At 41.6% G+C, this 13,475-nt stretch overlaps 1 protein-coding gene across 1 annotated transcript in view; it reads right to left on the reverse strand.

The window, feature by feature from the left end:
* Positions 1-13,475, reverse strand: part of TBC1D5 (TBC1 domain family member 5) — a 603,675-nt gene that overhangs the window by 211,670 nt on the left and 378,530 nt on the right. The window contains exon 14 of the mRNA XM_044293280.1: positions 8,844-9,016. Coding sequence (XP_044149215.1) covers positions 8,844-9,016 — 173 coding nt within the window. The remainder of the gene's footprint in view (positions 1-8,843; positions 9,017-13,475) is intronic.

Here is a 13,475-nt window from a genome sequence, read left to right on the forward strand (position 1 = left end):
TTTGATCAACTTTAGACTAATATTATACACTTGCTTTTGTGTCTTATCTGAGGCAGTTCTGTCATAATCTGCGGCCTCCTAAAAATATAATATTACTGTAGGCTGTAAAATTACATGTTTTTGGTTGTTTGGTTTAGCGGTGTACCTAGTTCCACCACTAGAGGTCAGCATATGTGAAAAATGTTAGACCACAAAACAAAAGATATAAACTTTACAAAAAAATGTTTTTTTTTTATCCACAAAAGATAGTTAAAACACATGCAGTATCTTTTTGATGACAACAGCATCTTCTTCACATTTTAATGTAAAACCACAGATAAAAAAGTATATTGATTATTACGGATATTATGATGAATTGTACCAAGTGATAAATTGTAATTCATTACGCTAGAAAAATGTGTAATGTTAGCTAATATATCAGAGATTTTATATATATATAAAAAATAAATATAACATAAATAATTATAGCAGAAATACAATGCAATTAAACTACGAATGATAAAAAAAAACAAGTGGAGTAAGAAATTGCTGCACATGTGGACATGTTCAAGCCAAACACAATCTGTAATTTACAAGATGGAATTAGGTGCTCTCTCTAATAACTCATTCTATATTCCAGGCATACAGCAGAGTCATATAACAAGAGATGGTAAACTATCGCTGATTCCAATCAAATGCAAGATTGGCTATTAATTTGATTGGCGCATTAAATCAGGAGTAGTCTGTAAAATACACAAATTAGTGCAGAATTATATACTATTCTTTTTGGATAATTACATGTATTTTTTGTAAGTTCATATTTTGTAAATTATTTAAATTGTAGAGTGCACTCTGCCTAGAGCAAAGAGATTATAATTAACAGCGGTTTATTTGCATGTCACAGGGAAAATGTGTAGATCCCATACATATTGTACTCACAGGTAACCACTATTTATACTATTAATAAAATACCATAGGACCATCCGCCTTAAAAGGACAGCAGACACACTACTATTAGGGAAACAAAAGCAAGCGGTACAATATTTATCTCCTTCCTGATTTGTGCTGCTGATTTCAATGTCTTCAGGAACACACACTTGTGTGGTTTTTTAAAGCCGTATTTCCTATCAATTTACTCAAGCATTTTCTTTTTTAATTTTAATGAGAGATGCTTAAACGAAAATGTATGGTTGTATGGAAAAACCGGTCTCTCTAGCTCTCTGGGGTCTGTAAATTCAATAAACTGCACCTCCATATAACTATAATTTTATACAGCTAACACATTGTCAGATGGAGCCCCAGCAGTAGTATTACTCAAGAACTTGTGAAGTTTCTAAAGCTGTGGAGCAATTATCAGTTGTTTACTGCTTAAAGTGTAACTCTGCCATCAGCTGCACATGGTGGGACAAACTTTCTAGAAGGGGAAATTGACCGCATGAAACAATCAATCCTCCAACGCAGCTGTGGACCCTGAGCCATGTTGGACTCGGGTTCCTTTGGTCCATCGTAGAAAAAAAAATCATGGTTAAAGAGTCGCTGTACTTTCACACAATTTTATTTCATTTAATGGAGAATAGTGTAACTTGCAAATTCCTAAATAAAAAATCTGCCTGCATCAATCTGAGAGAAAGGCTGGCCACTAGGGGTTCTCACTACCACCGAATTTGCAGTCCACTGCCTGTTGTCAAGCAACATCCACCCCTAGTAACAGAGACACAGAAGATGGCTTACAGGAAAGCGAGCTGAGATCCTGAGCCTGATAAAAGAACTGCATCTACACAGCTTTTGAAGATTATAGGAGAGCCCTGTGTGTCTGTGTGATTTTTTCCTCCTTATCTGTTCTGTGAGTTCTGAAGCTGAAAACAAACATAGTGGGAAGTAAGGTAAAGGACATCATAACAGTACATTGCTGGCAGGTTTTACAGAAGAGATGTGTGCTCTGGCTTCTGATTGAAATGCATCTAGCTGTGCAGCTGAAACAGGGAACAACATGGCATATGGCAATAAGACTTTAGGGAAGCCGAAAAAAGACCCATTCCTTTACAGTTATGATTGTTCAAAGATGCACAGTCATTATGCAAACTTTTTTTTGAAAACTCAGGTACGCACTAGATTGTACTGAATTAGCATAATGAGAAACTGTATAAATAAACAATTCAAGAAAGGTTAAAGGTGGACACATCTGCAAGTCAGTGGAATGCATTAAAATCAGATACATTAAAAGGGTTTTCCAAGACTTAAAGGGGTTTTGCCACTTCAGCAAATAGCAGTTATAATGCAGAGAAAGTTTCCATGGTAACAACCACCCTGCAGTCCAGCAGCATGGCTGTGCGTGGACACTACAGAAAAAAGTAACAGCTTACGTGAACTCCCACTGTCCCGGCCACCAGACAGACTGGCATTTTTTCTTTTAGTGTGCAAGCACGAGCACCACTGCTGGATTACAGGGTGGTTGTAACCATGGAAACGAGCAGTGTGAATGTGTTAAAATTAACCAAGCCAGCAAAGTAAGCAATATGGACAATCACAATACATTAGTAAGTGCCTTGTATTAGCTTTCTCTACATGATAAATGGATGCGGACACATATAACATTTGTGTGCTGTCCACATTTTTTGAGACCCCATAGAAATGAATGCGTCCATATTTAATCCGTAAAAAATGCAAAACGAAAATACGTTTGTGTGCACGGGGCCTAAGTGTGTATACATATGTACATAACTCTGTCACTGATAGTTGACTGGGGGCTGTCTTACGTCAGCAAGTGGCATTTATCATGTAGAGAAAGTTAATACAAGGCATTTACTAATGTATAGTTGTTGTCCATATTGCCTCCTTTGCTGGCTTAATTTATTTTTCCATCACATTATACACTAGTCGTTTCCATGGTTACAACCACCCTGTAATCCAGCAGTGTTGCTCATGCTTGTACACTATAGGAAAAAGCGCCGGCAGCTCTGGTGGACAAGACCGTAGGAGCTCACGTAAGCTGGTACTTTTTTCTATGGTGTACAAGCACAGCCACTGCTGCTGGACTGCAGTGTGGTCATAACCATGGAATGGAGGCTATTCATAGACTCTAGCAAAACAAGTTTGAAAGCTGTCTTGTTGCACAAAGGTAACGAAAAACCATCTGTTCCATTGGCTCATGTGATTGCAATGAAAGAGACCCATGCTTCTATAGAGTTAATATTTAAAATGATCAAATACTCAGAACATAAATGGAATATTTGTGCTGACCTGAAAGTGGTAGCACTGCTGCTTGGCTTACAGTTAGGGTACACAAAGCATATGTGTCTCTTGTGCCTACGGAACAGTTGTGATGACAACAATCATTACAAAATGAGTCAGTGGCCTCTCAGAGTCGAGCACACAGTTGGTCAGTACAATGTACAACACAAATCACTGATCAATCCACTTCAAGTTGATCTTCCACCACTACACATTAAACTTGGTTTAATGAAAAATTTGGTAATTGCACTTGATCGTGATGGAAATGGTTTCCAGTATTTCAAGGAGAAGTTTAGCACACTGAAAACTGATGCTAAAATTAGGCAGGAATTTTTATTGGCCCTGAAATCAACAAACTAATGCATGAAGACAGATTCAGAACAAAACTCAACCCTCTGGAACTTACTCAACCCTCGGGAACAGACGAGCTGCAAACTATGCTGGATTAGTAGACAACATGCTTACAGCATATGAACAAGTTGGCTGCCGAATGTCATTGAAAGTGCATTTCTTACATTCCCATCTTGACTTTTTCCCACCCAATTTGGGACACGTAAGTGACGAACATGGAGAGCAGTTTCATAAAGATATTTTTACAATGGAGAACAGGTATCAAGGCCGCTGGAATCCCAACATGATGGGGGACTACTGCTGGTTTTTGCAATGGGAACATATGACCGTTCACAAACGCAGAAGTGCCTGAAGCACTTTTAACAGTACTGGGCCTTGCTCAACTAAGACTTTTAAACTGAAAAACTAGACTTTTGTTATTGAAATTTTGTTATTCCATTCCATTTTCATACACTGTTTACTACGCAAACTTTGATGTAGATCAGGTAATTGTTGGAGTAAAACTCGTTCTGTTAAAAATTATTCAATGCTTTCCAAGTGCTTAATTCATTTTGGCATACTTATGCATAGCCAAATTTTGTGACGTGTTACAACAATTCTGACTTCGTATTTGTAATCCGCAGACTCGATTTAGTATAGGACAAATGGTTTTTGCCCAGTAGCAGACGAATTTTTTTTTTTTTGTTGCGTGGTGTAATTGGTGTTGGCCAAAATGCGTACAACGCGAGGGTCAAAGGAAAGGCAGCCTAACATAAAGTCAGCCATGTGTGCCAGAGTGCCAACAGACAAGACTTCGCTGTCCTCATCAGGAGGATGACAATCTCCTCATCCTCTTCTACCCATCCCCGCTGAACAGATGGAATAAAACTTCCATGGGTACTACCCTCTGTAGCGGAGGCAACTGTCTCCTGCTCCTCCTCCTCCAATTTGCGCTGAGAAGACAAACTGAGGGTGGTCTGGCTATCACCTTGTGTGCTGTCTTCCCCCATTTCTACCTCTTCCACATGAAAAGCGTCCACCTTAATTGTGAGCAGCAAGGGTTTGAGTAGACACAGAAGTGGGATGGTTACGCTGATCTGTGTCGATTCCTCAAAGTTGACATCTATGCCCACTCGGAAACTGACTGGAAAGGCAACGACCATGTTGCAGCTGGTATTCCACTAATGCCCTCTACTGCTCACAAAGCCTGGCCTTCATGTGGAACATCAAGTTCCAGCACGTGCTCACGTCACACAACAGTCGGTGAGCTGGCAATTGCAAGCGCTGCTGCAGCTTTTCTAGACCGGCGGAAGCTGTCGATGACTTGGGCACACACGTGTCGCACCTTCACCAGTAGCTAAGGCAAATTGGGGTAGGTTTTGAGAAACCACTGAACCACTAGGTTGAACACGTGGGCTAGGCATGGAATGTGTGTTGAGTGGCGAGAGCCACAGCTCAGTGTGGTCCCTTAGCCCCTGCCACAGCGGTTTGCTGTTTGTCACCTAAGCAGATCAGTTTATGCACGGCCTGTTGCCGCTTCCCCACTGCAGTGCTACACTGCTTTCAGCTACTGACTGATGTCTTGACTGGTGCTACAAGATGATAATTCAGAGGTGGAAGTGGAGGAGGAGAAGGAGAAGGGGGGAGTTGCAGCCACTAACTTAGGTGGGGGTAGAAACCATGATGGAAGTAGGGCCTGCAATACTTAGCGTCGGTAGCACCTGTGCCATCCCAGGGAACGACTCGCTCCCAGCCTCCACGACGTTCACCCAGTGTGCAGTCAGGGTAATGTAGCGTCCCAGGCCAAAAGCACTTGTCCATGTGTCAGTCGTTAGGTGGACCTTCCCAATAACTGTGTTGGTCAGGGCACGGGTGATGTCACGGGACACATGCTGGGGTGTAAGGCTAGGACTGCACACCGTGAAAAATATTGGCGGCTGGGGACAGAGTAACGCAGGATGGCCACCGCCATCAGGCTGCGGAAAGCCTTAGTGTCCACAAGCCTAAATGGCAACATTTCCAGGGCCAGCAATTTGGAAAGGTGCGCATTTAGTGCTATGGCCTGTGGGTGGGTGGCTGGGTATTTGCGCTTTCGTTCAAAGGCCCTGGGGTATAGACATCTGTACACTGCGCTGGGAGATGCTGGAGATCTAGCACAGGTAATGTCGCTGCCACCAGCAGCAAAAAAATTAGACTGAATGTCACTGATATTTTGGATACGCAAACGTTATACAGGAGAAGTAGCGAACATAATGTAGCTGTCCGCAGCGGACACAGTCTACGGAAAAGCACACTGCATGTCACAGATATTTTTAGGCTGCGCACATGTTACACAGGAGATGTAGTGCAGATAACGTCGCTGTCTGCAGCAGCCAAACAATTGCAAGCTATTTGGCGCAGGTTGTGCTAAAAATATATATTGCTGCCAGATACAACAATAGTTCTTAAAAGGAGTTTTGGGTCTCTAACAAGTTTTTACAATAAAATATTACTATTTCACTTCCTACACTATCTGTCCCTTCTGTTCCAGCCAGCCAATCACTGTAATGCCAGTAGCCAACATGGCTACGGCATTACAGTGAATGGCAGTACTTACCTGCACGTTTATTGGCTGTGTAGCACATCGAACACCGCAATGTGCCGAGCATAGCGATGCTCGAGCCGAACTGGTGTTCGGCCGAGCATGCTCGCCCAACACTAGTCATTAGCATAAAAATCTTGGAAAACCCCTTTTAGGATTCATGATAACCACCACAACTACAATCATAAAAGACATGATATTTGTGTGAACAGTTTCTTTATGATACAGAACTATTTTAAGTATAAAGTAACCTCTTAATTTGGGGAAGTATTACGGATGATGCCAAAATTACAGTTACATGTGCAACTCTTATTTCCTTGGGGGTTTATTACTGTTGCTCGGGAGCAGGATTACACCTTACCCACCTAGATGTTTAAAGAGGATGTCAACTTCCCTAAGGCCAACTCAAATGGAATGCGGCATACCTGCTGCCTCCTTACAATAAGTTCTTCTCTATTAATAGCAGCCTTATTTTTCATCAATAATATCCATTAAAGAGCACTGAAGACCTGGTAATAAATCATCCTGGCATATAATCTGAACAGCTCAGGTTATTTTACAGTGTGAATTCCCATGCCCATTAGAAGATGCCAATTCCTTCCTGTGCTGCTTTATATACTGCAGTACTGCTTGAAAATGTATTGCAAGGCACAGGAATTGGTCACACGTCGTGTACCCAATGTACAAAAAGTTAAAGGTAACAGGAATCTGGAGCAAAGCGTAAAAAATAAATGAAGTCCAGTGGAATTCCTTTAATCCAGCATCTGATAATCTGGCACTTGTTTACATGTAATAAAGAATTTTACAAGTCCAACATTTACAAGGCTGAATGGGGAGAACCATAAAATACACTCATTAAGAAAAAATAATAATAATAATAATGCACCAATAAGTTGTTGGAATAGAATGAAGCTTTCTATGTGTGAATGTAATAATGATATATGGAAGTGATTACAATATTAGAGTGAAAGGGTACGTTTATTGGGAACACTGTACAATAGTACCCTGTTGGGCCACCTCTAGCCTGGATACAAGATAAGATATGATTGGCATGGAGGCATACAGGTTTTGCATTGTATGCTATGGTATGCTATTGTGGCTTATACTTTGATCCGATTTAAAGGGGTTGTCCTAGAAAGCTGTTCTTGGTGTCTGAAAATAAGCTTTAGATGGGATGGACCGCCCAACAATCCAGCAGTGTTATCATGAGCCACCTAGGTGTCTGTATACTGAATAACCCCATTGTCAACTAGCGATGACCATTGGGATCACTGACACAACTGGGGTGAATCAGACATGAGAAGACGCAGAAGGGAGGACCTGAGGACAAAATGCACAGTAAGAAGATGCAACCTATTTTATTGTCACTAGTAGGGATGAGCGAATCCACTTCGGATGAAACATCCAAAGTCGATTCACATAAAACTTTGCTTCAATACTGAACGCAGCGAGCGCTCCATACAGTATTAGAATGTATTGGCTCCGATGAGCCGAAGTTATTACTTCGCTAAGTCTCGCGAGACTTCAGGTGATAACTTCAGAAATTAATTTCTACTGTAAAAAACCTTTTCCCGAACTTGTACCTTGGAACCAAACCAGAGTTAGGAAAAAAAAAATGTTTATAGTAGAAATTAATTTCTGAAGTTATGTGAAGTCTCACGAGACTTCGCAAAGTAATAACTTCAGCTCATTGGAGCCAATACATTCTAATACTGCACGCTCCGTACAGTATTGAAACAAAATTTTATGCGTATCGACTTCGGAGGTTTCATCCAAAGTCGATTCGCTTGTCCCTAGTCACTAGGTTACAGAAACATGATTTGGAGTTAGGATTAAAAGAGTTATCTGAGCCTTTACAACTGATGACCTATACTCAGGATCAGTATCTGATCGGTGCGGGTTCGACACCCAGGACCTCCGTCGATCAGCAGTTTGAGATGGCAGCAGTGCTCACAGTAGGTCACATGGCATAGGCAGAGCTCAACCCCATTGAAGTGAATGGGGCTGAGTGCGATAACAAGCAAAGTCACAGTACAATGTACAGCGCTGTGCTTGTTAAGCTGCTAGAAGGCCGCGGCTCTCACAGGAGTGCAGGTGCCTTCTCAAACAGCTGATCGGAGAGTTCCCGGGTGTCGGAGGATAGGTCATCGGTTGTAAAGACTTGGGAAAACCCTTTTAAGGTCCCTTGCACACAACCAATATGGTTTCTGTTTCAGTTTTTGAACCAATCCAAGTCGTTTTTATTTTTACATCCAAGTTGCATCCGAGTGTATTCCGTTTTTTACTGATCCGACAGACTTTAATGGGTGGTTTGGATCAGTTTAAAGGACACGTATAGCACATGTTCTAAAAATATCAGAACGTATACACGGATCCGTTAAAATAACTGCTATTCTATTGCTATCCAAGTGACATCAGTTATAAAAACAGATGCCATGCGGAAAAAAAAAATTAGGTCGTGTGCAAGGGGCCTAAAGGCTACAATTAGCATATGGCCCAAATCAATCATCTGAATAGTATGTGGATTACATTCAGAACTGACAAGTACATACAATGGTGCAACAAAGATCTAAATTACTAAAGCTTTCTGCGCTCATTGATAAGACGTAGCTCATGTAACTCTTACACAATACAATAAACAAGGGCAAATATTTCTTACAATATGCTCCTACTGCCCCAGCAGGTAAACCTTAAAACTGTCAGCCATGTTTATGGTACTTACAGTCCGTAGATCTGAGGAGCAATTTCCAGCCTGTTGAGATGCATGTAGAGCTCGATGTCGGTTTTCTTCAGTAACTGGTCTTGGATGTGATTCACCTTTGTCACAATAGCAATAGAAGGCCCTATGTCTTGAGGTCTGGCAAATGGCATGGTGGAAATCATTGCATCCTTCTCCTGCAGTGAGAAAAAACGAGCTGATTACCTTGAACTGCAGGCTCTGTGAAACACGGAGCTCCTGACAGCTGCCTAATTGTCTATCTGTATATGTTAGGTACATGGCTCCATTAATTCTTTACTAGGGAAATGTTAGTGAAGCTTCCTAATGCCCTTTACTATGAAGGGATCTAGAGAAATTGGGCAACGCAGTCCAGAGCGTTTGAATATTACATTTTTAGTGTTTTTTTTCATTTAGGCATTTCCCTTCTTCCTCTTTGGTGGAACATGAGGTAAAGAGAGATCTCCTGGTTAATAAGGACAACCTGTGCAGGACTCTACTCTGGAGCCATTAAGCACTTGTTTCAACAACCCAACTTTAACCTGGACCTGGCACTGTGACTCCATTGTAATTAATGGGCATCAGTCAGCAGATTTGCACCTATGACACTGGCTGACCTGTTCGATGTGTACTTGGCAGCTGAAGGCATCTGTGTTGGTCCCATGTTCATATGTGTATGCATTGCTGAGAAAAATACATTAATTACTGTTACCGGTAATCTGTTTTCCATGAGCCCATAACAGCACCTGTGAGAGATCCTCCCCCTTCTGGACAGGAAACAGGAACTTCCCAGATCTTTAAATAGGGTCCTCCATACTCCATCCTCAGTTTGTGACAAGACTCCTAGGACCGTCCATTTTCTGAATATAGTAAAACTTAACATACTATACATAAAGAAGCATCTTAAATATATGACTGTCAGCATATTTCCTCTTTAAGACTACTTTTAACATTATATATTTAAGATGCTTCTTTATGTATCGTATGTTAAGTTTTACTATATTCAGAAAATGGACGGTCCTAGGAGTCTTGTCACAAACTGAGGATGGAGTATAGAGGACCCTTTTTAAAGATCTGGGAAGTTCCTGTTTCCTGTCCAGAAGGGGGATGATCTCTCACAGGTGCTGTCATGGGCTCATGGAAAACAGATTACCGGTAACAGTAATTAATGTATTTCCATTACGCCCCATGACAGCACCTGTGAGAGACTAAAACTAGATACATTTAGGGTGGGATTACTGCCTGCAAGACTTGTCTCCCAAAGGCCAAGTCCTGAGCAGAGGTTAGATCCAATCTATAATGTTTATAAAACGTGCTTGGAGAGCTAAAGGTAGCCGCTATAAAATTTTTGATCAATGGTAGCACAGCCTTTTTCTGCCCAGGAAGCAGCGATAGCCCTTGTGGAGTGGGCCGAGAACTCTGAAGGAACCTGAAGATCTGCTGAAGAGTAGGCTAGACTTATAGTTCTCATTATCCACCGGACAATAGTGTGGCTAGTAACTTTTAGACCCTTTTTTGGACCTTGGAATTGAACAAATAATTGAGGGGCTTTCCTCCACTCTTTTGTTACGTTTAAGTATTTACACATATGCCGCCTTACATCTAGCGTATGGAACCTCTCCTTTATTTTTGGGATTCTGGCAGAAGGATGGCAAATTGATTTCTTGAGACCTGTGGAAATCGGAAACTACCTTAGGAAGAAAGGCAGGGGCCAGTCTCAAAACGACTGTGTCTTCCAAGATCAATAAGTAGGGGAGGCGGATAAGGTTGAAATCTCCCCAACCCGTCTGGCGAACGTAATAGCTACAAGAATTGCAGTCTTGTAAGATAACATTTTAAAAGAGATTGATTCTAAAGGTTCAAAGCTGGCTGTCATAAAAACCTTCAGGGTCCCTACTGCAGTAGCTACTTAGTCAATCCCCATCCCCCCTGCACTACCACCACAAAGCCGACCCGCTAAGTCACGCCCATCGGTCCCATTAGGCCACGCACCCTGCAACCAACAGGGAAAGCAGGACATCTAGCCAGGAACTATTTTATATATATATATATATATATATATATATATATATACACACACACACACACACACATATATAGTACAGACCAAAAGAGAATGCCAAGAGTGTGCAAAGCAGTAATCAAAGCAAAAGGTGGCTACTTTGAAGAACCTAGAATATGACATATTTTCAGTTGTTTCATACTTTTGTTATGTATATAATTCCACATGTGTTAATTCATAGTTTTGATGCCTTCAGTGTGAATCTACAATTTTCATAGTCATGAAAATAAAGAAAACTCTTTGAATGAGAAGGTGTGTCCAAACTTTTGGTCTGTACTGTATATATATATACAGTATAACTGTCATGATACAAATTCCTCTTGGCTTTAGTTATTGTCTGGGGCACTTTATTTGTTTTCACACTTATTGTGGCCAACCCCTTTAACTTTTAGTGTGCTTGGTCTTAATTTCTTATTGAGGCCTTCCTATAGGAAATTTTAAATTAGTGGGATCTCTAGTGGGGCTGACAGATCCAAATCCGCGCCCGCAAACTGAAGGTCTTCCACAATAAATGTCAGTGGTAACTTTTTTCCTACTAGCTAGTAGAGTCTCTACTACCTGATCTGACAAACCCCTGGATTTAAAGAATTTCCTTTCAATATCCATGCTGTTAAATGTAGTTTCCCTATCTCGGGATGATGAAAGGGCCCCTGACACAGCAAATCCTCCCTCTCTGGCAGTATCCAGGGGTCTTAAAAAGACAGCCTACTTAACCAAGCAAACCATACTCTCTTTGGCCAATAGGGGGCTATTAAGATTACCGTTGCCTCCTCCCTCCATATTTTCTGGATTACTCTGGGCAAAAGCATGAGAGGAGGAAATGCATAAACCAGATCCTTGCCCCAAGGTTGCATCGATTCCCTGGGCCTGATCCCTTGGGTTGAGAGAAAAAAAACTTTTTCATTTGCTGTTTTTCTGGGAAGCAAACAGGTCTAACGATGGGGACCCCCAGAGCTGTACTATCTGTTCGAACACTTCCTGGCACAGGCACTATTTACCCTGACTGATCTTGTGCCTGCTCAGGAAGTCTGCCTGAGAGATCTCTGAATCCTTTAGATGTACTGCTAAAATAAAACAGACTTCCCCTTCTAGCGACTGGAAGATCTTGTATGACAAATTTTGTAATTGAGGAGACCTCGTCCCCCCTTGCCTGTTGATGTAGGCTACTGCTGCCGCACTGTCTGACAAAATCCTGACATGCCTGTTTTTTAGGGAGGGAAACCATTCCTTCAGAGCACAGTATATTGCCCTTAGCTCTCTGTAATTCTGGGACTGTTGGCTTTGAAACACTGACCACTGCCCTTGGGAAAACCCCAAAACTGAGTGAGCCTCCCACCCCTGAGGGCTGGCATGGGTTGTGATGATTAGAGGATTGTTTTTTTATCCACTCCACCCCTCGACTCAGGCTTTTTGACCTTGTCCACCACAACAGGGAGTTTCTTAAGGGTAGCGGAATTCTGAGATCTAGTGATATCGTATTTTTGTCCCAGAAAGAAAGAATGTGCCTCTGAAGAATTCTGGATCTGAACTGTGCCCATTTTACCACCGGTATGCAAGAGGTCATTAATCCTAGAATTGACATGGCCTCCCTTAGAGTGGTCATTCTGGACTTGTTGAATTCCCCTATCCTTTGTTGTATTGACAGAAGCTTCCCCACTGGGAGGTAGGATTTTGGGGATAAGGAATCTAGCTGAATTCCCAGGAAGGTGCATTGGTAACTCGGCATCAGACACAATTTTTCCCAGTTTACAATCCAGCCCAAGTTCATTAATATCTTTAATACTTCCTGAACTTGAGCTGAAAGGGAACCTGGAGACTGCTCCACCACTAGCAGGTCGTCTAGAGAAGGTATAATTATAATGTCCGACCTCCCCATCAGCTTTGTAAAAATTATGGGCCATATTCCAAAGGGGAGGGCTCTGAACTGTAGGTGGAGAACTGACTCTTGTACCCGTACTGCTACCCTGAGATATTTTTGAGACGAGAGGTGTATGGTTACATGGTAATAGGCGTCTTTGATATCTATCGACGCCATGACACAGTTGTGAAACAAATGAAGAATTGTTGATGATATCGATTCCATGCAAAATTTTTGCTATGTTAGATATAGATTCAGATCCTTTAGGTTTATTATAGTCCAATAAGACCCATTTGGTTTGGGGACCAGAAAGAGCGTCGAGTAGAACCCCGCCTATTTCTTCTGCTGGAACCTAGGCGAGAATTGATTTGTCTATTAGGCTTCTTATTTCTCTTAATAATGCTGTCTGTTTTGCAGAGTGCTGATTTAAGGCTGTAATTTTCAACCTTTCTGGTGGGGGTCTTTAAAATTCTAAACGGTAACCTTCTTTTATAATATCCTTTACCCATGCAGATACTTTGCTAGGCTTGAAAATATAAAGACAGACGACCCCCCCCACCTGAGCCCTGGCGTCATTGTTGAGAAGTATTGGAGGACTGGGACTTGAATAAAAGGCCTTTTGATTTGTCCCTCCTCCAATCCTTGCCTTTCTTTTGAAATCTATCTTCATTCTTCTTGTTTCTGAAGCGAAATTGTCTTCTCTGTTTAAGAAAACCGG

Source organism: Bufo gargarizans, chromosome 5 (assembly GCF_014858855.1).
Source record: "Bufo gargarizans isolate SCDJY-AF-19 chromosome 5, ASM1485885v1, whole genome shotgun sequence".
Taxonomy (NCBI): domain Eukaryota; kingdom Metazoa; phylum Chordata; class Amphibia; order Anura; family Bufonidae; genus Bufo; species Bufo gargarizans.